General features: G+C 48.8%; 1 protein-coding gene and 1 pseudogene across 1 annotated transcript in view; one reads left to right on the top strand and one right to left on the bottom strand.

The window, feature by feature from the left end:
- The first annotated feature begins 221 nt into the window (after positions 1-221).
- Positions 222-23,617, top strand: part of CARS2 (cysteinyl-tRNA synthetase 2, mitochondrial) — a 53,088-nt gene continuing 29,692 nt past the window's right edge. Inside the window, exons 1-6 of the mRNA XM_032246206.1 lie at positions 222-529; positions 1,143-1,193; positions 6,440-6,557; positions 12,021-12,092; positions 12,214-12,319; positions 16,545-16,628. Coding sequence (XP_032102097.1) covers positions 309-529; positions 1,143-1,193; positions 6,440-6,557; positions 12,021-12,092; positions 12,214-12,319; positions 16,545-16,628 — 652 coding nt within the window. The 5' untranslated portion in view covers positions 222-308. The remainder of the gene's footprint in view (positions 530-1,142; positions 1,194-6,439; positions 6,558-12,020; positions 12,093-12,213; positions 12,320-16,544; positions 16,629-23,617) is intronic.
- On the bottom strand, positions 19,225-20,352 carry LOC116528819 (annotated as a pseudogene).

Raw genomic sequence — 23,617 nt, 5'->3', positions numbered from 1 at the left:
AGGAGAGGAGATTGGCGCCGTCCCGCCTCTTCCTGCGGTCTTCCGGCGCGGCGCCGCCCTCCTCCCGCCGCCCGTGCCTTCCCCGCTCCCACCCCTTCAGGCTCTGGTTCTCTACCCTTGCGGCCCGCTACTTGAGCCAGGCCAGAAGGCGGCGCTGCCCGAGGCCAAATCCGGGAGTGGGCGTGGCCCAAGGGCGTGGCCTGGACCTCCCGGCGTGGGGGCGGGGCGCGGTCCTGCTGCTGCTGCGCGCGGGGCCGGATCCCCGCCTGGCCCGGGTCTCCGCCCAGTTGCTGGCGCCGGCCGCTGACATGCTGAGGACGCCGGGCCCTGGCCTGGGTGCTCCGCTGCTCCTTGCCGCGCTGGGCCTCGGGCGGGCTGGGTGGCGCGGGACCGCAGGCCGGGCGGCGAGCGGGGGCCGCGGGAAGGCCTGGCTGCAGCCCACGGGCCGGGACACGGGCGTGCAGGTGTACAACAGCCTCACCGGGAGGAAAGAACCCCTAATCGTGGCGCACGCCGAAGCCGCCTCCTGGTGGGCGGCGCGGGATAGGGAACTGGGGGTGCCGAGCGTGGCGGGGACTTCGCGCGGCCGAGCGGGGCGGGGCGTCGGGCGGGTGTTTGGGAAGTTGCGTGGCGGGCGCCGTTCTAGACGCCCGGGATGCACAGTGCGTTTGCAAGTTTGGGTATGAATTGAGCAAGTATGATAGTAAAACCACGGCTATACATCCCCTAGAAGTAGATACTTTAAGAAAGTATTATACTGGCGGCGCGCGGTGGCTCACGCCCGTGATCCCAGCAATTTGGGAGGTCGAGGCGGGCGGATCACGAGGTCAAGAAATCGAGACCATCCGGACCGATATGGTGAAACCCCATCTCTGCTGAAACTACAAAAATGAGATGGGGGTGGTGGCGTGCACTTGTAGTCCCTGGTACTTGGGAGGCTGAGGCAGGAGAATCGCTTGAACCCGGGCGGGGGAGGTTGCAGTGAGTCCAGATTGTGCCACAGCACTCCAGCCTGGGCGACAAAGCAAGACTCCGTCTCAAAAAAAAAGTAAAAAAAAGTATTATATGATCATTAGAACTGAGAATCGAATGTCTTTTCTTGCAAATATGTTCCACACGATGGATTTTAACTTTGTTTCCAGGTATAGCTGCGGACCAACTGTTTATGATCATGCGCACCTCGGCCATGCTTGGTGAGTTTCCTGTATTTGAATTTTCTTACTTCAAAGAACCATTTATTTTTTAAAGCCTTTGCCGATTTTTTTTTTATCTGTTAAGTGACAACGTACGGATGCTGAATAATTCCTACTTGTGGGAATTGTTACAACCTCATTTGGTTCTTGTAGCGTTTCTGAGTGCTTAGACCCATTTTACAGGTGAGGAAACTCAGGGAAGCAGTGTAGAGTACTGAAAAATGACCGGTTTTGAAACTCAATGTTTCTTTCTGGGTTTGGTGACATCAAGAGGCCTTTGCAGGGTCCCGGGGTCCAGCTGGGCAGAGTCATTCTGTTGAGAAATACTAAGTTTATGAATATTGATGAATGCTGAGTGTATGATAGAATATATTGTTTGCTAGGAAGAACGGTGGCAAGGAAAACCTAGCCGACCACCCCCAGCCCCCACAGTGGAAAGTCATTTGGGGCATCCCAAAGTGGCAGGACAATGTGTAAATATACACCAGTTAAAACAATGCTTTGGGATATCTGACCCTGCCCCCATGACTTCTCGTGAAGAATACCTTCTAGTTTGTCTGTAATCAGTGGTAGGTGGGTAACAGCTGCCTACTTGGTAGTTTTTGATGAGAAAATACAGAACACCTGTTTGTTAATAATAATCACCTGTTAAGAGAGAATAAATACATGGATCACAATCTGCTAGGGGCCTTCAGCCTGGTATGCTGTCAGCCCCTGAGGCCCTCAGCTCAGTAGACTGCTGGCCCCACAGATAGACCCACTTCACTCTTCTGTCTAGGTATCTGCCTCTCATTTCCTTCAGCGCCACCTGGGTGGGTGTCTCCTGGCCGAGCTAGTACTTGGTATCCTTCCTGGGCCTCACCACTTCTTAGCTTCACAGCACTGGGCAGGTCACTTTATTGCTTTGAGTCCTGGTTTCTTCATCTTTGAGATGACAGTAATTTGGATCTTATAACAATTTTAGGAAATAATGCCCATAAAATCCTGCATAACACAGTACCGGATATGTGACATGTCACAGGGCTCACAGTGATTGAGATCAAGTAACCTTCCCAAGCTTACAAGTTGAGAAGGTGTTGAACTGGGTGAGGCTTGGTTCATCTGACTGCCAGGTGGCTGCTCTCTTGACCTCTTAACCATGAGATGTACTGCCTCCTATATTTGACACAATTAAAACATAATGTACAAAAATGACATATTGTACATTTTTAAAAACATGATATTGTTCAGACCTAGACTAAAAGTAAAAAGTCACATTTACTCTGTATACTTAAAAAAAAAAAAAAAAAAAAAAATCTATATATCACCAGGCAAGATTGGAACCTTTTTTGTGTTTTCTTACAACAAAAATAAAATCACCTAGGAGTCATTTTTTCCCCTTCACTTTGGGCTGACATACTGTTATCAAAAACATATTCTGACATCTTTCTTGAATTATGAAACGTGGGGAAATATTTAAAAAAAAAAAAACAAAAACCCAACCTGGAAAACCTCTCACAAAGGTAGAAGAGAAAGAAAACAGCTCTGTTACTGAATAAGCCTTAAACCAGAAGGGGATGAGCTAAAATAACTGCAAAGACAGAACGAAATCTCATCCTTCTGTAGAGCTTTGGGGACACAGCCTGTCTCAGTCTGTGAGCCTGCTGTAACAAAATATCCTCAAATGGATGACTTACAAACAACAGAAATTTCTCTCTTTCTGGGCCTGGGAAGTCCAAGATGAAAGTACCAGCAAATTTCGTGTCTGGTGAGAGTCTGCCTGCTGTGTCCTCACGTGCTAGAAGGTAGAGTGAATTCCCTGAGGTCTTCTATGAGGGTATTCCAGTCGTGAGCTTTCTGCCCCCATGACCTCATCACTCCCAGAGATTCCACCTCCTAAAGCCATCACCTTGGGAGTTAGGGATTCAACCATGAATTTGGAGGGAAGACAAACACTTGGACCATAGTGTGACCCATTGCTTTGGGTGAGTTACAGTGTGGGGGTCAGATGACAAGTTAGGCCCATCTCCTCCTAGTACACTGGGAAATGGGGCTTTATTTTCCTTGGGGAAATATTAAAAAACAAAACCCCAACCTGGAAAACCTCTCCACAAAGGTAGAAGGGAAAGAAAGGTGAGTCCCAGTTTTGAAATTTTCTTTTCTTTTGTTTAGAGAGAGTCTTGCTCTGTTGCCAGACTGGAGTGCAATGGTGCAATCTTGACTCATTGTAACCTCTAACTCCCTGGTTCAAGCGGTTCTCCTGCTTCAGTCTCCTGAGTAGCTGGGATTATAGGCATGCACCACCATGCCCAGCTAACTTTTTCTGAATATTTAGGAGAGACAGTGTTTCACCATGTTGGCCAGAATAGTCAGAATCTCCTGACCTAGTGATCCACCTACCTTGGCCTCCCAAAGTGCTGGGATTGCAGGGGTGAGCCACCACACCCCACTTGAAATTTTCTTGAGTTGTAAGACTGCCAAGAGGTTTATTTAGCCATTTAAAAGATTGACATGCATTTGAAGAGGACTGAGTAAGAAACCCTAAAACTTGTTGGGGAAGGAATCTCTTCTTATTTCCAACTAGGAGAATCAAGTCTTGCAGTTTTAATTTGTGTATTTATCTTTATGAATACAGAAAAGAATACACATCTTGAGTGCATAGCTGAATGCATATTTTTTTTTTTTTTTTTTTTTTTTGAGACGGAGTTTCACTCTTGTTACCCAGGCTGGAGTGCAATGGCGCAATCTCGGCTCACCGCAACCTCCGCGTCCTGGGTTCAGGCAATTCTCCTGCCTCAGCCTCCTGAGTAGCTGGGATTACAGGCACGCGCCACCATGCCCAGCTGATTTTTTGTATTTTTAGTAGAGATGGGGTTTCACCATGTTGACCAGGATGGTCTCGATCCCTTGACCTCGTGATCCACCCGCCTCAGCCTCCCTAAGTGCTGGGATTACAGGCGTGAGCCACCGCGCCCGGCCTGGATGCATATTATAAGCTGTGTCCACTAACAGTACTGTTACTAACAGTAACTAATAGTTACTGTTAGTAACTGTTGGGGCGGGGGTTGGGGGTGGGAGCTGGGACTCTCCCGTTGACCACTTTCCTGTCAGCTTGGCCAGCCTCTCCAGGCCTTCGCTGATCTGAGCTGGCCTGCACTGTCCCTGACCTGAAGAGGCTCCCTTGCCCCACCTCCCTCTCCCCGCCTCAGCTTCAGTGGTTATTTACGTAATCATCTGGTGTCATTAGCATGATCTAATTATTTCATGCTAATGAAATCCCAGCAGAGCAGGGATCCACACAGTGTCTGCAGCAGAAGGGCAGAATTTGAGCAACGAGTAGGTCGCAGTTCACTGGAAAGAGACACCCTGAAAAATGGCCTCCCTCATTTCCAGAGCAGGTTGTCAGGGGTAGACAAATAGATCAGTGTGGTGCCAGTGGGGAGGAGCAGGGAAGGGATGGGGAGTCCGTTGCAGCCAGGCTGGGGAGGGTGCTATGTGGTCTGGCCTCCAGAGACACTGGAGCGTTGTGAGGGAAGACTCTCAGCAAATGAATCATCTCAGCAAATGAATCGTCACCCAAATGAGCATGCTCACCCAATGGACAGAGAAAACGGGACAGAAAGAGCCAGGCTGATGGTCACGTGGTTCATGGTGGAGTTGGAGAAGCAAGCCAAGGTCTCCTGATGCCACGTTCTTTTAATGCGGCTGCCTAGCACCTGTAGGGGTGTGTGGACGTTTGTGTGTAGAGTGGCCCCTGTGGTCACAGCCTGCCTACAGCATCTCAGGGTCTCAAGTTGCTCAAGGCCCTGCATTCTGCCAGTTCTGCCAAGCTGTGCAGCCCCCGCTGTCTCCAAGGGCAGTTCTGGGACTCAGCCTGGGCTCCTCTGGGCCAAGCAAGGGACTTGACTGTTGTTTTCCTTTGCTTTAGGTTCATGTGATTTTTTTCTTGTAAATCTCACGTGTTGTAGGGTCTTTCCCAACTTGAGGTGCATGAAGAGCATGGTGATGATGATGGTAATAATAGCTTTTTTATTTTATTTTTTATTTTTATTTATTTATTTTTTGAGATGAAGTTTCACTCTTGTTGCCCAGGCTGGAGTGCAGTGTCGTGATCTCGGCTCAGCACAACTTCCGTCTCCCGGGTTCAAGTGATTCTCCTGCCTCAGCCTCCCCAGTAGCTGGGATTACAGGCATGCACTACCACACCTGGCTAATTTTGTATTTTTAGTAGAGACAGAGTTTCTCCATGTTGGTCAGGCTAGTTTCAAACTCCCTACCTCAGGTGATCCACCCGCTTCGGCCTCCCAAAGTGCTGGGATTACAGGTGTGAGCCACCGCGGCCTTCTGTGTTTCTAGAATTAGTGCTGTGCAGGCACTAGGACTGGACAGCAGTACTGTGGAGTGGTGGAATTTTGCCCAGTTTATAAGCGAGCAGACTGAGGCCAGAAAAGGTTAAGCATCTTGTTGAGGAATTTTGGAGATAGTTTTGTCCCTGGAACTAACATTTGGTATCAGCTGTGTTTGTGGTGGGGTGAGGGGGAGGCATGTGGGAGGTTAAACTGATACAGTAACATGGCTAGGGTTCCCCCACCTCACCCTAAGAGAAAACAGTTTTATGAACTAAAATGTAGAGCGGCCCCATGGATAGCAGAGGTGAGGGTGACATTAGATAACCTTGAGTTTTAAGGTTACTTTTATGGAAAACAGATTCTTGAGATGCTAAGTGGATTTTAAACCCTTCTAGTTTTAAAAGTCTGAGTTACCACAGAGTAGTATATAAATAAGCTGGCGTTTTTTAATACTCTGTACTAGTGTAAGCGTTCTTAGGATTAATCTTATATGGCTTCAAAGGGATTGTACTTGTTTTGATTTGGTATTTGCTTCTGTCTATTTTGTCATAGTGAAAAATTAGAATTACTCTAGAACATGAACAATAATGGTGAAAACACCATTTTAACTGGGAGATTGTATGACTGAATTTCAATAAAATTAAATAGACTTCATCTCACTTAAGCAACAACTCTGAAACTAAAAGTGCTAATATTATGTCCTGAAATTGATGCAATACCTTTGTCAGTTTCGCCTGTGAAACTTGTGGCCCAGGGCCTGGTGTCATTAGTGAGATGGCGTTTCCTTAAGCTGACCATTGTGTTACACAGTGGAAATCAGGGAGCAGCATGTTAAAATGTAGCAGATTTTTTTTTTTTAATACGATAACTATGATGCCTTTGTGTACTAAAGACATTGTGACACTTTTTTTCTTTCAGCTCGTATGTTAGATTTGATATCATTAGAAGGATTCTAACCAAGGTTTTTGGATGCAACATAGTCATGGTGATGGGTATTACAGATGTGGACGATAAAATCATCAAAAGAGCCAATGAGGTAAGTGGAGAAGAATTACATCTGTTGATAACGCCATTGATTAGTATTCTGAGCCCTCCCTGGAAGTGGTTCTTGGCCGTGGTGGCTCACACCTGTAATCCCAACACTTTGGGGGGCTGAGACGGGCGGATCACCTGAGGTCAGGAGTTTGAGACCAGCCTGGCCAACATGGTGAAACCCCATCTCTACTAAAAATACAAAAATGTGTCGGGTGTGGTGGCGGCGCTTGTAATCCCAGTTACTCAGGAGGCTGAGGCAGGAGAATCGCTGGACCCTGGGAGGTGGAGGTTGCGGTGAGCCTGATTGCGCCACTGCACTCCAGCTTGGGTGACAGAGGAGACTGTCTCAAAAAAGAAGAAAGTGGTTCTTGTTTGCATTTTACGTGTAGCTCTCACATCTTATTGTCCACCTGTGTCCAGTGAGTGTGATCTGAGACGTGAAACAGTGGCGGATTATCAGGGTGATCTTTAGTGTTCTAGTAAAGGAAGTTGACATCTATTGTATTGTGATCGCTGAAGCCTTTTCTGTGGCCTTATGTCATTACCTCCTGTGGTCGTCTCCTGGCTGGAATCTTACTCCTGGTCCTGGCCCTTCAGCCTTCGAGGGAAATTTGAAGTGATTTGAGATCTACAGAAAAATGGCGAGAACAGTACAGAGATCTGCAGCCACCCCTGGGTTTCCTGTTTGCCATCGTTGTGCCGCGTTGGGCCATCATCTTCTCTCTGTTCTAGACTTTGCCCACCAGGCCGCCCTGTCCTCTCTGCACACGCCACGCGGGCCTTCAAAGCAAGGTCATTGGCTCTTGAGGCCTGCACCTCCCTCCCAGCCCTCGCCGTCAGGAACTGAGCATTGCTGTAGTGTGCTGGCTTGGGTGACGTGGATGTCAGCCCTTAGGTGTTGTCCCTGTCCTCCAGCGCCTCTTTCTTTTCTGGTCCAGAGCCCCTTCCAGAGTCCTGTGTCTCCTCCGTCTCCTTCAGTCTTCAGTGGTTCCCTGTCTCATGTCCTTGATGGTGTCAAAGATTATAGGACTTAGCCGGGCGCGGTGACTCAAGCCTGTAATCCCAGCACTTTGGGAGGCCGAGGCGGGTGGATCACGAGGTCAAGAGATCGAGACCATCCTGGTCAACATGGTGAAACCCCGTCTCTACTAAAAAATACAAAAAATCAGCTGGGCATGGTGGCGCATGCCTGTAATCCCATCTACTCAGGAGGCTGAGGCAGGAGAATTGCCTGAACCCAGGAGGCGGAGGTTGCGGTGAGCTGAGATCGCGCCATTGCACTCCAGCCTGGGTAACAAGAGTAAAACTCCGTCTCAAAAAAAAAAAAAAAAAAAAAGATTATAGGACTTTGATTTTGTTGGTGGGCCTCCACTCAGGTTCATTGGATGTGTGTCTGTCTTACAGAAGAGCTGAGAGGTTGAGGTGATTGCATCTTGAGGTTGCATGTATTATTCAGAAAGGCACAGTTTGCCAAATGTTGGCCCAGGGGTGCCCCTTTGGAGGCATCCATCACCCCGTGATTCCTCCCTGCACCCCCTAATCTCCTGGGGCCCAAGCATCCACTGGTCTGTTCTCTGTGGCTCGAAAGCCTGCAGAAGTTAAACACCTGTACAAAGCATGCATACACTGATGATGGAGCACACCGGAAAGTCCAGAAGCAGCTCCGATAATTAATGGGAGTTTGTTTGTTTTATGATAAAGATGGCATTTCAAATCAGTGGGGGAGGGAGGTGGATTATTCCATAGAGTGTTGGCAGCTGGGGGCCACCTGGGGAAAACACAAGCTAGAGGTGGACAGAAGCCTCGCAACCACGTTCAAGGCAGGGCGGAGATTTAAATATAAAAGAAAACCCAAGGCTAATTTGGTAGCCTTGTATTGGGGAAGGCTTTGTAAGTTTGTTTCCAAACCCAGAAGCCATTTATGAGAAAAGATTCAGAGATACGAAAGATTGCTAAGTATAAAAATGACAGTTTCTACATGTCATGAAATAATCATAAAGTTGAAAAACTGGAAAAATGGAAGTTATATCAATGATAAAAGGTTAATTTCTATAATATAAAAATACTTCTGGCCTGATGCAGTGGCTTACGCCTGTAATCCCAGCACTTTGGGAGGCCAAGGCAGGTGGATCACCTAAGATCAGGAGTTCAAGACCAACCTGGCTAACCTGGTGAAACACAGTCTCTACTAAAAATACAAACATTGGCTGGGCATGGTGGCGTGTGCCTGTTAAGTCCCAGCTACTTGGGATGCTGAGGCAGGAGAATCGCTTGAGCCCAGGAGGCGGAGGTTGTGGTGAACCAAGATTCCGCCATTGCACTCCATTCTGGACAATAAGAACAAAACTCAGTCTCAAAAAAAAATCTTTTTTTTGTAATAATAAGAAAAAGACCTACCACTCAATAGAAAAACAGGCATGGATAACTACAGGTCATTTAATACAAATATCTCCTAAACACATGAGATGTTCAGATTAACTCAAAATAGAAGAGGTAAAAGTTTAAAGAACAAAGCACTTGCTAGCTGTCACACTGGCGCCATCCGAAAGTTGGCTGCCCCTGCGGGTGGGGGCAGAGGAAGACAGACACCTCCAAGTGCTGCTGGTCGGGTGTAGCTGGCACAGCTTTCCTGGAAGGCAGCTTGCAGGAGCTGCCAAGTCCGTCAGCCTGTGCCCTCTGTCTCCCGCCTAGAAGCGTAGCTCGGAAACGCACTTGGCCTGCTGCAAAGTGACGTGTGCACAGTTGTGTTTGTAATGGTGAGGAGGGGATGTGCATGGGGACAGGAGCAGGTAAGCACATCTGGAAGGGAGAGTAGAGGCCGCCGTGGAAGGTGCGAGGCAGCTCACTGTGTCCAGCACGATGGAACCCCCCCGGGCTGCTGTGTGCTGTGAGGGAGAGAAGCCAGCAGTGCGGAGCAGTGTGGAATGGGCTGCATTTGGGGCTTCCAAGAAAAAGACACCAGTGTATCCGTAACCATGTTCATGTTTTTGAGAAAACTGGTCACAGTGTGTTCCTTCTGGGAGGAAAGCCAAGTCCTGCACCCCTTTATGCCATTTGACTTCTCCTGGCAATAACTTACGACTGCAGAAAAATAAAGATTAAGCAATATGGAGTCTCACTCTGTTGCCCAGGCTGTAGTGCAGTGGCACAATCTCAGCTCACTGTAACCTCTGCCTCCTATGTTCAACTGCTTCTCCTGCCTCAGCCTCCCACGTAGCTGGGATTACAGGTGGGTGCCACCACACCCGGTTAATTTTTTGAAGTTTTGGTAGAGATGGGGTTTCACCATGTTAGCCAGGATGGTCTTGGTCTCCTGACCTCGTGATCTGCCCGCCTTGGCCTCCCAAAGTGCTGGGATTACAGGCGTGAGCCACCATGCCCAGCCCACCTGTTGATCTTAGGCTCAAAATTGCTTGAAATTTGAGACTTCTGAAAGCGGCAAGAAAACATAGTATTTTTGGGCTTTTTCCTTTGGTCTTTTGTCCCCTGGATAGACATAAGTTAATTGATGTATTGTTGTAAAGGTCTGCTTTGCCACCAGGCTGTACTGCAGGAGGGGGCTGAAGTGTTTTGGAGTACCAGCTGTGTGCTGGGTGCCGTGTATTTTCTCTCTTTAATGTGATACTTATGTAATGTTTTCCTTTACAAAGCTGTCCTGCCCATATACACACTTATTCTTCTATCAGTCTAAGGGATTATTAGGTGGAATATCTCCATGCTCTAAAGAAACTGAAGGCCAAGAGGTTTGATTATTGATTTGCCTAAGACCCCAAAGCCTAAATAACAGCTGGGCAGCAATATGCAGTTCACCAGCTTGCCTTCTTCAGTGAGTATCATTGGTGGGGGTTTCTGGGTTGACTGCCATTCAGAGCCTTGGGCCTCGAGAACCTGGGCCTTAGGCTGACGTGTGGACGTAGCCCCAAATGTGGCGTTGTGCTTGAGAAGGTTGCTCAGTATTCCAGAGTCGTAATTCCTTCACCTGTGAAATCGGGAGACTTGGTTCCCAAGGCTGTGTGGAGCAGCTCAGAGAGACACTAGCAGGTGGCAGGTGCTGGGCTTGGGAGGCCCAAGGGCCTCTTGAGCAGGACCAGCAGTTTCAGTGCCCGGCTCATTCCAGAGCTTCACAGTGTGCTGCGCATCTGTTTATGCAGAGGTTTTTCATTGAAGTTATGAAATAACATGAGTGAACCTAGTCTTGTATCCCAGCCCCCTCGGGTAATGTGGCAGGGGCTGCAGATGTGCGCCAAGGCACCCACATTCGGAATTGATCGTACTGCTTTGGTGGTCCGACCGTCTCCAGAAACCCAGCTGTGGGACCCGAGGGAGTGAGTACTCCATTAAATCTCAGTTGTAATGTGTTAAATTACTTTCAAAATATTCCTTTAGAAGTTTCCTTTTGAATTTTTGTTTTTTTGAAGCAAAGTCTCACTCTGTTGCTCAGGCTGGAGTGCAGTGGTACCTTCTTAGCTCACTGCAACCTCCGCCTCCCGGGTTCAAGCGATTCTCTTGCCTCAGCCACCTGAGTAGCTGGCATTACAGGTGCGTGCCACCATGCCAGGCTATTTTTTGTATTTTTGGTAGAGACAGGGTTTCACCATGTTGCCCAGACTGATCTTGAACTCCTGGCCTCAAGTGATCCGCCCACCTTGGTGTCCCAAAGTGCTGGGATTACAGGTATGAGCCACTGCACCTGGCTAATTTTTCTGTTTTTAGTAGAGATGGGGTTTCACCAGGTTGGCTAGGCTGGTCTCAAACCCCTAGCCTCACATCATCTGCCTGCCTTAGTCTCCCAAAGTGCTGGTATTATAGGCATGAGCCACAACACCCAGCCTCCTCTTTACTGTATTTTTGACTATTTTCCTTTCTCCTGAGAACAAAGGGATAAGATAGGAACCCATTTTCTTATATACACTAGACTAGGATGATTTTGCCCTTGTGTTAGAAAACTGAAGGATCCTTAGTATGTTTTGCTTGTTTTCTATTTTATTTTATTTTTGTTTTGGAGACAGGGCCTCACTCTGTCACCAAGGATGGGATTGCAGTGGCATGATCATGGCTCTTTGCGGCTTCAACCTCATGGGCTCAAACGATCCTCCTGTCTTAGCCTCCCAAAGTGTTGGGATTACAGGTGTGAGCCACTGTACCCAGCTGTGGTTTGTTTTTTACTATATAGTGGAAATTGTGACTTGTTTATTTCTTTTCTAACCAGAAGACAAGGTCAGTAAGCCTTTTTCTCTAGTTAAGCTACTAGAATAGGTTCATTACCTAAAAGGAGTGTCCGCTTTGGTGAGTGGCGAGGTCTAACCCAAAGCCGAGGCACAGTGGGGCCACGTGGCCACCCCATTCACTGGAGGTGGCCGGAGTACGTTTGCTGTTGTGTTGTGAACGTGGGCTTTCTTGTGTCTGGGTGGTTCTGTTGCGAATGCCCCAGACTCATGAACGTGCACATCTAATCCTTCTGCAGATGAATATTTCCCCCGCTTCCCTCGCCAGTCTTTATGAGGAAGACTTCAAGCAAGACATGGCAGCCCTGAAGGTAAAGTGTGGGGCAGGTCGTTGATGCCATGCGGGCGGCAGGCATGAACAGTGACAGCGGGTGTGGCCAGCCTCTGCTTCTACACAAGGGAAATATGGTCACGTCTCCACTTTTCATGCAGGTTCTCCCGCCCACCGTGTACCTGAGGGTAACTGAAAATATTCCTCAGATCGTTTCTTTCATCGAAGGAATCATTGCTGGTGGGCACGCTTATTCAACAGCAAAAGGTAGGGTTTATGTCCTTTTCTTTTTGGCAATGGAGTCTTGCTCTGTCACCCAGTCTGAAGTGTGGTGGTGTGATGTTGACTCACTGCAACCTCCGCCTCCCTGGGTTCAAGTGATTCTCCTGCCTCAGCCTCCCAAGTAGCTGGGATTACTGGTATGCACCACCACGCCCAGCTAAATTTTTTTGTATTTTTAGTAGAGAGAAGGTTTCACCATGTTGGCCAGGCTGGTCTCAAACTCCTGACCTCATGATCTGCCTGCCTCCGCCTCCCAGAGTGCTGGGATTACAGGCATGAGCCATTGCGCCTGGCTGATTTGTGTTCCTAAAACTAAAACATTACTGGGATTTGGAGAAAATGGATGTGTTTATGAGTTGCAGGAACATACTGAACATTTCCTGTCTGTCTTGATAGGATTCCAACAGCAAAGCTGTCGTGAGGTTTTCTACGATATTGTGTCTCTTTGCAAAATGGTTGAATTAGTTGTTTATAAAATTCTTTTCCAGTCACCTTTCCAGAGAGGCGTACATCTGGACAGCTAGACTTGGTAACAGTTGTGGAATCTAGATGGTAGGTGTACAGGTATTCATTGTGGTGTTATTTCATCTTTGTTTAGGTATTTTCCTAACAAAACATTGGGGACAGACACAGTACCTCCAGAGACCTGCTCCCTTCTTATTAAAAGTCAGCCCAGGTCATCCCCCTCTATTTGGCTATCATTTCTTCACAGGCCGTTAAGAGTGAGTTGCAGGGCCAGGAGTGGTGGCTGACACCTGTAATCCCAGTACTTTGGGAGGCAGAGACAGGTGGATCACTTGAGGCCAAGAGTTCAAGACCAGCCTGGGCAACATGGTAAAACCCTGTTTCTACTAAGAAAACAAAATTAACTGGGTCTGGTGGCACATGCCTGTGGTCCCAGCTACTCCATAGGCTGAGACATGAGAATTGCCTGAACCCAGGAGGCGTAGGTTGCAGCAAGCTGAGATCGCACCACTGTACTCCGGCCTGGGTGACATTGCAACACTCTGTCTCAAAAAATAAAAATAAAAAAGTAAGTTGCAAGGCTGGTTATAGTGGCCAATACCTGTGATCCCAGCACTGAGGCAGATGGCTCCCTTGAGTCCAGGAGTTCAGGACCAGCCTGGGCAACATGGAGATACTTCTTTTCAACAAAAATAAAATACAGAAATTAGCCAGGCATGGTGGCATGCTGCTGTAGTCCCAGCTACTCAAAATAAGGTGAGAGGATCGATGGAGCCCAGGAAGTTGAGACTGCATTGAACCATGATTGTCCCACTGCGCTCCAGCCTTGGGAGACAGCGCAAGACCGTATCTCAAAAACAAACAAAAAAAAGAGTGAGTTGCAGATGTTCTGACGCTTCAGCCCTGACTCTTCAACATGCATCTCCGCATAAAAGGAGTCCTAATGTCATGGTCAGACCTAAGACAATGAATAATTTCCAGCTAGCATCACGTGTCCTCCGTGGTAAATGTACTCACTTGTCCCCAGGTTTCTTTTGTGACTGACACCCACCTCCCCACACTGTAATCTCACCAAGGGCATGCGCCGTGTGTGCGTTTGTTGGTTTAGCCTCCTTACTTTTTCCCCTCCTCGGAGACCCTTTTATCTCTTTCATTTTTTCTGGGTAAGCACATGTACTCTTTGAAGACCCCGACAGGTCAGTCTTCCTGTGGAGCAGTCTGTTTAGATTTGCATGTTGCTCACTGCTGGTGGTTTGTTGGGTTGGTTTGCGGATGCTAATCTTTGTCTGGTGGCCCCCAGGCAAGGTTGGTGTCCTGCTGTTTTGCTGCTTCCATGATCAAGCCTTGAATTCTACCATAAATCCAAACTAAATCCTACCCATCCTGGCCGCAAACCCCGACCCTGGCCTCATCTCTCCATGAAGTTCTCCTTCACCAGGCACAGTTGAACGTGAACTTTCTTTCTCAGCCTTGCTGTCTCTGCTGCACCATTTGGCAGCCAGCCCTGCACTGCTGTACTTTGCTGTTTAATGTGTCCATATTTCCTCCCCGTCTGCATCATAAATTCTCAGACCATAAAAGCCTCTTGCTTTACTGAATGACCCCTCAGGGTGTCCGGCCCACGCTGAAGATATGCAGGTGTTGAATGTTTGTTGCAGTGAGTGAGAAAGCGTAAAGCATTGTCCTGGACAGGCCTGTCCTTCCTGGGTGCTGCCAGGAGCGTAAGCCGAGTAGGTGAGGCCCCAAGGACCCACTGGGTAGGCTCTGCTTATGGAAGTGGCTTTTTCCTTGTTCTAATCCAGTAGGTTTAGATTTTGTTTCCAAGAAAACATTTTTAAAGGACTTAGGTGGTTGAATGAGAGTTTGCACCAGAAAACATAGGAGTTACTTTTTTGCTGTCGTGTTACTTGAAATAAGACGTGTAGGCCTGTGCTTCCGTTTTAGGAATACACTGATGAATGCTGGTGAGTCTTCAGGGATTCTCATCTTCACAGGCTTTAGGAATGCATGCTGTTCGCTGTGTTATTATTGTGTTTTATTACAAACATTTGATGATAGTATCAATGTATTAATTCAGAATACACTTACATTCACTCAAACCCCTGTAATTTGGACTTTGTGACAATTCCACAAGGACTCAGCTGTGATTTGATCTTTGAACTCTTGGTGAAGAACAATTTGCTCAGCAAATTGATAACATAAACCAAAGTAAGGGGGAATGTTTCCCCTATTTAAGGGAGTGGTTTCTCTCCAGCGAAGGGCTTTTAAAGGACCGTTTGCATTCTGACTTCATAGAAAGAAGCTCCCAGGGCCTGGGTGTCCCCCTACTGTCCTCTGGTTCATCCCCAGCATGGAGTGCCAGCTGGGGGCCAGGGAAGATGCTGCAGGGACAGGGCAGTGTTTTCTATGGAAACGTCACCCGGCTTTGTTTGCCCAAGCCACCCTGCCCTTTCCTCCCACCAGTGATCACTGTGCTGAGGGGGCCTGTACTGTCCCTGTGCGCTGAGGACGTGTGGCAGGTCCTGGCTGCAGCTTGTGTTTGCCAGTTGCAAAGTTTCCTTGGTCTTACCAAGACCAGCATCTGCAGTAAGGACAGTGCTGATGCAGATTAGTAACTGCATTAGTCACAAAGAATGTGAGGACTCAAACTTTGTAAAGGCTAAAAGTTGCACCCACACCTGCGCCCTGAGGGCAGCCACTTGCTGCTGTGTGGTTGGAGGGTGCTGCATGGTGGCTGCGGATCTGTGGTGCTGAGAACGGCCATAGTCACAGCCCGGGTTAGCATTGCCCCCTTCCTGGGGAGACACACAGCCTGGAAGACACGGCGGCTGCGGCCTGGCAGCCTCGGAGCATGGGTTGGTAGGTAGCGGACGGAGCTCTCACTCTGAGCACCTCCTCCCCCCTCTGCTTCCTTAGGCTTTGTGATGGAAGTGGCAAGGACAACCCTGTGACCTCCGTCTGCACAGTGGACCTTGGCACTGAGCCTCACAGACACTTCAGTATGCGGATGATGTTCTTTGGGGTTTTTGGTAGAGATGGGGTCTCACTGTGTTGCCCAGGCTAGTCTAGAACTCCTCAGCTCAAACAGTCCTCCTGCCTCAGACTCCCAAACTGCTGGGATTGCAGGCGTGAGCCACTGTGCCGTTCCAGATGATATTTCTAATGAAAAAGGTAGCTTTAGAAGATGACTGGGTAAAGAAAGAATGTCTTTGCTAGCTGGCGTGTAACATAAAGTAGGGAAAGAGTGTCTTTCCTAGCTGGCGTGTAACACAAAGCCCAAGGTCTAAATGAAGGTCAGTGATAATACTTTTCTTTTTTCTAATTATTTTCTCAACAATTTACAAAGAACTTACATTTGTGTTTTCACTTTCATATCTGTGTACTCATGATGTGTCCAAATCATGCATTTATCGTATAGTATTGTTTTTAATTTTGGTTAAAAAAAATATATTAAGCCAGGCATGGTGTCTGTCATGCCTGTAATCCCACCTATTGGGAAGATTGAGGTGGGAAGACTGTCTGAGCCCAGGAGTTCAAGGCTATAGTGAGCTGTGATTGTACCACTGCACTCCAGCCTGGGCAACGCAGCAAGACCCTGTCTACAAACATAATTACTACATATGCATATGAGGGCCAAATGCTGTGTTCTATGTCTAAATTCTAATCGCTTGTTAGATGGTAAGCTTGTGTATATGCTGATGTTCAGACTGAGAAGTGATGAATTCTTAATTGCCTTTATAACCAGGCAACGTCTACTTCGATCTGAAGTCAAGAGGAGACAAGTATGGCAAGCTGGTCAGCGTGGCCCCTGGTCCAGTTGGAGAGCCGGGTGAGTTGGCTGGGCCCAGCCCTGTGGGTCCCTGCCCCTGCCTCAGGTCTCAGCTCTGGGGAGATGAGATCTGGAGCGCAGACCCCTCCTCTTGCTCGGACACTGGCCGCACCCAGATCACAGCTGCGTTTTAAATTTAATTCATTCTCTGGATGGCTCCAGCTTGTGAGGCATAAGGTTCAAACGGCAAGTGGGGCATCGCCCACCGCCATCGTGCCTGGCTCCGCTCCCTGGAGACAGTGCCGGTCACTGGTCTCCTGTTTCCTTCTCAGGATTTTTCAGTGCACGTGAAAACCTCATGCACGTGCATCATATTTTAACTTTCTTCTGTGTTTTGCTGTTACTGTACATTTAATTCCCACATGTGTCTTACCATCTGTTAAACTTCCCCTCTATTTGGATCTCTTCCGTGCTCCATTCTGTTCCAGGGAGTTGTTAGGTCAAAACCATTTTTATGGAGAAGAAATAGTAAGTGCAGTTTATGGAACTAAGTTAAAAATAATTTTAAAAAGATTCTGCTTAAGGGAACCAAACAAGATTAATAGGCACAAACCCACAGATGATTATTCTAGGTATTTCTGGTTCTAGGCACTGTCTTTCTGACCTGTAAACAGTCGGATGAATCCTAGTCATTCATAGCACTGACCCCTCAAGTTCGTTCCTTCATCCTCCGTGGTGTCCCGCCCCGCTCCCCGCACAGCCCGGAACACAGAAGCCCACGTTATCCACGTGTGAGGCGTGGCTACCAGCAGGTCGTGGGCTGTGCTTGCACATGTGGAGGAGGAGTTTCTGAGAGTTGTACATTCTGGCATCAGGAAGTTTTTTTTTTTTTTTAATTATTTATTTTAATAGATTTATTTTTTAGAGTCATTTAGCTTCACAGCAAATTTGAGAGTATACTGTCTACCTGCTGCCCCCACACTGCCTCCCACACTGAGAGGATCCCCGCCATTGACACATCAGCTTCGCCCAAAGACCGGAGCTGACGTCAGGGTTCACTCTCGGCACTGGGGCTCTGGGTGTGGTGAATGTTTAGTGATGTGTTTCCACCATTACAGCATCATGCAGGACCCCTGCACTGCCCTAAAAATCCTCTGTGGTCTGTCCGCTCACTCCTCCCTCTATCCCAGCCCTGCAAACCACTCATCTTTCTACGGTCCCTAGTTTTGCTTTTTCTATAATGTCATATGGTTGGAGCCATACCCTGTGCAGCCTCTTCAGAATGGCCTCTCACTTAGGAATACACATTCATTTTCCTCCGTGTCTTTTCATGGCTGAGAGCTCGTTTGTCTTTAGCCCTGAGCCACATCCCCGTGTCTGAATTGACAGAAACGTATCCACTCCCCTCCTGAAGGCCATCTTCGTTTTGGCAATTACCAGTCAAGTTGCTGTAAACATCTATGTGCAGGTCTTCAGCTCATTTGGGCAAATGCCAAGGAGCACAGTGGCTGGGTCCTCTGGGAAGAGGTTTCTTTGTGTAAGAAACTGCCCACTGCTTCCAGAGTGCTGCCCCATTTTGCATCCCCACTAGTGATGAATGAGTCCCCGTCCTTCCACATCCTCACAGCAGGGCTTTTTAAAATAAAAAGTACCTTCTTATGCAAAAGCAGCATATGTAATTTATAATGGTATAACATTAGGAAATAGAATTATGCAAAACAAAGATAATAAAACCACCATTTTTTACATACGGTGAAAAAAAATTTTGATGCCTTAGTGTAATTTCCAAGCAATGTTGTTTTCTTTTTAATTTTACATTGTTATAATAATACAACAATAGAAAACAGTGTTTAAAAATGTTCAGCTTGGCTGGGCATGGTGGCTCGTACCTGTAATCCCAGCACTTTAGGAGGCCAAGGTGGGAGGATCACTTGAGGCCAGGAGTTCAAGACCAGCCTGGGCAATGTGGGGAGACCCGCTGTCTCTACCAAACAAACAAAAACGCCCAGTTCCGTGAATTTTGTTCAGTGGAGACCCTGTGGTCACCCCCTAGGGGAAGGAGACAACAATGGCAAGGGACTGAGGGCACTTGGTTCCTCGGGGTCCCTCGGCCCTGGCTGCCAGCCTCCCTGCCCCACCTTGGGGGCGACCATTGCCCTAACTCTGACAGCGGCCACCTCCTCACCTTTCTGAGTGGGTTCATTGCCCAGGCGCGTGTGCCTTAGCATGACACTTAGCCTTAGCTGTTTTATATTTGTGTCTTCTTGTTTTTAGTCTATATGTTCCTCCCCTGGCTTTTCCCCCTTGCTGCTCATTTGAGGAAGAAACACCCTGCGTCTCACAGTTCCCCTAGTGGGATTTCGCTGGCTCTGAGTTCTGTAGTGTCAGTAACATTTCCCTCCGTCCTGTGTGGTTTTTCTGCAAATTGGTAGTTGAATCTAGAGGCTTAATCCAGTTCTAAATTTCTGGAGAAGGCTACTATGTAGGTGGCATATTCCTCACCGGGAGACATGCCAGGGCTCTGCCTCTCTCTGTCAGCAGCCCTGGCCGCTTTGGGCCTCCATCCTTCACTGCAGAAAAAGGTTGCATGATGGGCGACTCCCATTCCGTCATTTCTGCATTGTTTGTGGAATACCTTTTTTTTCTATTTTTTTTTTTTATTGACAAGCAACATAATCAAAAACAAACACAACCACCTTAAAGCCGAAACAGCAATAAGCCACACGGCTGCCGCAGTTCACGGGTGCACCTGGGGTACATGCCCCATCACGACGAGGCAGGACGTAGGCACATATGTGACCAAGAAGAATCAGAAATGGACACACTGGAGAACAGGAAGCATCAAGAACTTTTCATCAGACGATCCCGAAGCTCTCTGCTCTTTTCCTCTTCACCTCCATGTCCTCTTGTTCAGTTCCAGCCGAACTTATGATAATCCCCAGTCGCTCCTCATTTTCAGTGTCTCATCATCTTCAGACCTTCTGGAGACTGAAGAGACATTCATGCTAAATCTTTTGAGCTCTTCCTTCAGCTTATCCAGGTTAACCATGGGTGTGTTATCAGATGACAGACCTTCTGTTGGAACTGAAGAAACGCCAAACCTGGCTGCCCGAGCAGCTTTTCTACTCTCCGAGCTCACAGGTCCATTGACTTGTTCGCCTTCTGCATTCTCTCAGTCTGTGGCGTTTCAGATGTAACTTTCACCACTTTGGTCTCTGCTGCCGCATCAGCAGTTTTTTCAGGGGGTTCTTCCTCTTTGATAGGGAGCTCTGTGGGCTTTGTTTCTTCCTCCGCTTTTTCATCTCCCAGTACATCATCTTCATGTGCCGCCTCTTCAGCATGTCCTGAAAGATAAGTCTGGAGTCTGTGGACAACATCTTCCTGCCGGGCGCGGTGGCTCACGCCTGTAATCCCAGCACTTTGGGAGGCTGAGGCGGGCAATCACGAGGTCAGGAGATGAGACCATCCTGGCCAACATGGTGAAACCCCGTCTCTACTAAAATACAAAAAATTATCTGGGCATGATGGCAGGTTCCTGTAGTCCCAGCTACTCAGGAGGCTGAGGCATAAGAATTGCTTAAACCCAGGAGGCAGAGCTTACAGTGAGCTGAGATCACACCACTGCACTCCAGCCTGGTGACAGAGTTAGACTCTGTCTCAAAAAAACAAAAACAAACAAAAAGATCTTGCTTTATTCCCTTGGTCTCCAAACCCACGAGCAAGATGTTCCTTTTCTTAGTTCAACAAGATTCAGCTTATGGAGCTCCACTGTCTCCGTTGCCATCTTGTTACCCCTCCCCCCCGCTTTTTTTTTTTTTTTTTTTGCAAGGGAATCTCCCTCTCTTGCCCAGGCTAGAGTGCAGTGGCATGATCTTGGCTCTCTGCAACCTCTGCCTCCCGGTTTCAAGCAATTCCCTCTGCCTTAGCCTCTGGAGTAGCTGGGATTATAGGTGTGCGCCACCACACCTGGCTAATATTTTTATTTTTAGTAGAGATGGGGTTTCACCATGTTGGCCAGGCTGGTTCTAAACTCCTGAGCTCAGGTGATCCCCCTGCCTTGGCCTCCCAAGGTACTGGGGTTACAGGTGTGAGCCACCACGCTCGACCTATTTGCTGGAATACTTTTGTACAGGCAGACTTTGATCTGGTTAGTCAGGGGTACAGTTTGTATAAGAAAAGCACGACCTTTCCCTTAATTTGCCAGTTTTCAAAATAAGGAGTTGGCTTCCATATCTTCCTCTGGCGGTGACCAGGTCATGTTCTTTCATTGTTGGGAGCTCGTGGGCTGTAGTGCATGTGCTGTGTTAATCGGTTGCTGCCCTCACCTTATTGAGCCTCAGTTTGCCCCCTCTTTTGCTGATGGGAGCTACTCCCGAGTCCCTTACACTCAGCCCTGTTGTAGTTGATATTTTGTGCCTGGCTGTCTGATACAGTAAGATATTCCTGGATCGTCTTGGAATAAGCCGTTTTTCCTGGAGGCCCCATTTTTCTTTTAATGAAAAATGGTATTTTGAGAACACAGCATGGGCACCACGGATACTCATGGCTGCCATCTGTCATTGTTCCTTGCAGACTGAGGTAATGAATGCGTCCGCTCCATAGGTCATGTTGATATGCCAATTCAGGGCCACGTGGTTTCATTAACCTCGTCTGTTCACATGTGTAACTCCCTTTTCCCCTGTGGCAAATCCTGGCCCTTAAGGACACTGTGCGTGACAGGATACCCAGTGGTCATCCACCTGCTTTAGCGCATCCCTGACTAGCAGCCCTGCCCAAGGCTTGACCACAGTTAGAAGGTTCCCATGGTTAGAAGGTTCCTATGCACGTGCCTCCTCCCTGCCCTCACGTGTCCACACGTCAGAGCACCCAGCCTCCGCCTGCGTCGCCTTCTGCAGCCCCATCCTCTCTCCCCCCTCCCACTGTCTCCAGGTCGGTTCTTTCCCTGTTGTTTTTGAAGCTCATTCCTCAGCACTTTCTGAAGGAAGAGCCCTTCCTTGGAAACGGTGTTCCCTAAATTCGTGCCTGTGGCTGACAGCGTGCTGCCTTCTACTTCAAAGTCAGTTTGGCTGGAAATACAATCGTTGGCCACATTTTCTGTCCTTACGTATCTTAAATACATTCCTGTCTTTTCCTTCAGCAGAAGGTGTTATTGATGCTCTCATTTCCATGCACTATGTAGTAATTGTTCTATTTGCTTGGATGCCCCGAGGACGTTATTCTTACTAAAATGACTAGTAATAAAAAACAGTCCGACCCAGAAAAATATCTGTGTCTTCACCAAAACAGTTCAGCGTCTTCAAATTAATCAAAGGCGCCTATATTGGTGCTCATGGGTGGTAAGAGTGACCTTGGGGCGTTGTGCGCCTGTGGTGTGCCTGTGCTGGGTGGATGGGACAGCGCCTGTCCTGAGTGGATGGGACACTGCCTGTCCTGGGTGGACGGGACACTGCCTGTGCTGGGCGGACGGGACAGCGCCTGTCCTGGGTGGACGGGACACTGCCTGTGCTGGGCGGACGGGACAGCGCCTGTCCTTGGCGGACTGGACAGCGCCTGTGCTGGGTGGATGGGACAGCGGGTTTTGGTGAGCACGTACCACTGGCAGTCTTGCTGCAGCGTGACGGGCGCCTCGCTCAGAGTCTCGGCTCCGCCAGCCGCATTACCTGACCTGATCACACACCTGCATTGTTCCTTCCTGTAACTTGGATGAAAGATAGATCTTCCTTTTTATGGGGGTTTGCCCTCACTGAGACCATCAATGACAGTGTCCACAGAGGACGGGCAGCTCTCCAGTGAGGCCATGCTGCCCTGTCCACACACTAAACCAGTGCCCAGACAAGGAGCCATGCTCCACATGGAAAGATCTGGGAAATGACCTATTTTAGGAAATGGCGATTTTAGGGCCATGCTCTTATTGGGGTGCATTTCTGTCTACCCCACTGTGGCCTCTGTCCAGGCTGCCCTTCACCTGCGATGGCCGACTGCTGCCTTTTCCATTTGCCTGCTGAATTCCCATCCATTCCTCCTAACCTTGTCAACTCTGCGCAGCTGGGCCTTGGGCACCTAGTCCTCCCTGGGTGTGACGCACGCCCTTGTCATTCCCCTTGAGTCCATGTGCCTGTGAGTGTCACTTACTCACCTGGAGGGCCTGGCTCTGTGTAGCACCCGTCACTAGGGTGCGTGACAAGGAGAGGCCGCACCGACCTGCTTGTTCCTGGCTCCCTTTGGTGTGCTCCCAGGTAGGATGCCCACCCAGGAGCAGCTGCGTGTCACTGAGCTGGCTGTCGGCATCCAGCATTTAACCCAGTACAGAGCTCGTCTATAGGATTTAGTCAGCTGGGAGGGACACCCTTTAAAGGTGGGCAAGAGCCCCTCTGAGCGCTCTCCAAGGCCCTCCATCCGGAGCTGGCTCGCTGCCTCGCTGGAGCGCGTGGCCTCACTTCCCCTCCTGCGTCGTCTTACCCTATGAATGTGATGGGGCCTCTCTGATAATTTGGTGATTTCCTCCTACTCCGTATGATTAGTATCTTTTTGGAAAAAACAACCCTGAAACTCAGTTACTGATAAGCAGAGCATTTCTCATAAGACGGGATAAAGAAAAATGGGGAAACCCCACCGGTACATAGTACATTCCTGAGAAGTGAGCCTCTGTGGGTTCCTGGGCGCCCAGCTCTCCCTGTGTGCTGGTGCATCTGAGATGACAGCATTACTGGTGCTCCCGTCCCTCACTTGGGTGAAACAGGAGTAGGTGAGACGTGTGGGGCTCCTTAGAAGAGAAACAGCCCGGGGTGTGCTTCCCACCAGCAGCTGGAGGGGCTGCCGTCGGGGCGGCCAGCTGAGTTTCCCTGGTGAGGGTGACCAGCTGAGCTTCTGAGGTGGGGGTGACTGTCTGGGTTTCCCTGGTGGGTGGCTGTCTGGGCTTCCGTGGTGGGGTGGCTGTCCAGGTTTCCCTCATGGGGTGACTGTCCGGGTTTCCCTGGTGGGGTGGCTGTCCGGGTTTCCCTGGTGGGGTGGCTGTCTGGGTTTCCATGGTGGGGTGGCTGTCTGGGCTT

Source organism: Sapajus apella, unplaced genomic scaffold, assembly GCF_009761245.1.
Source record: "Sapajus apella isolate SASKATOON/1434 unplaced genomic scaffold, GSC_monkey_1.0 scaffold60, whole genome shotgun sequence".
NCBI lineage: Eukaryota > Metazoa > Chordata > Mammalia > Primates > Cebidae > Sapajus > Sapajus apella.
Note: the sequence above shows the minus strand (reverse complement) of the source record. Positions and strands in the feature narration are given on the sequence as shown.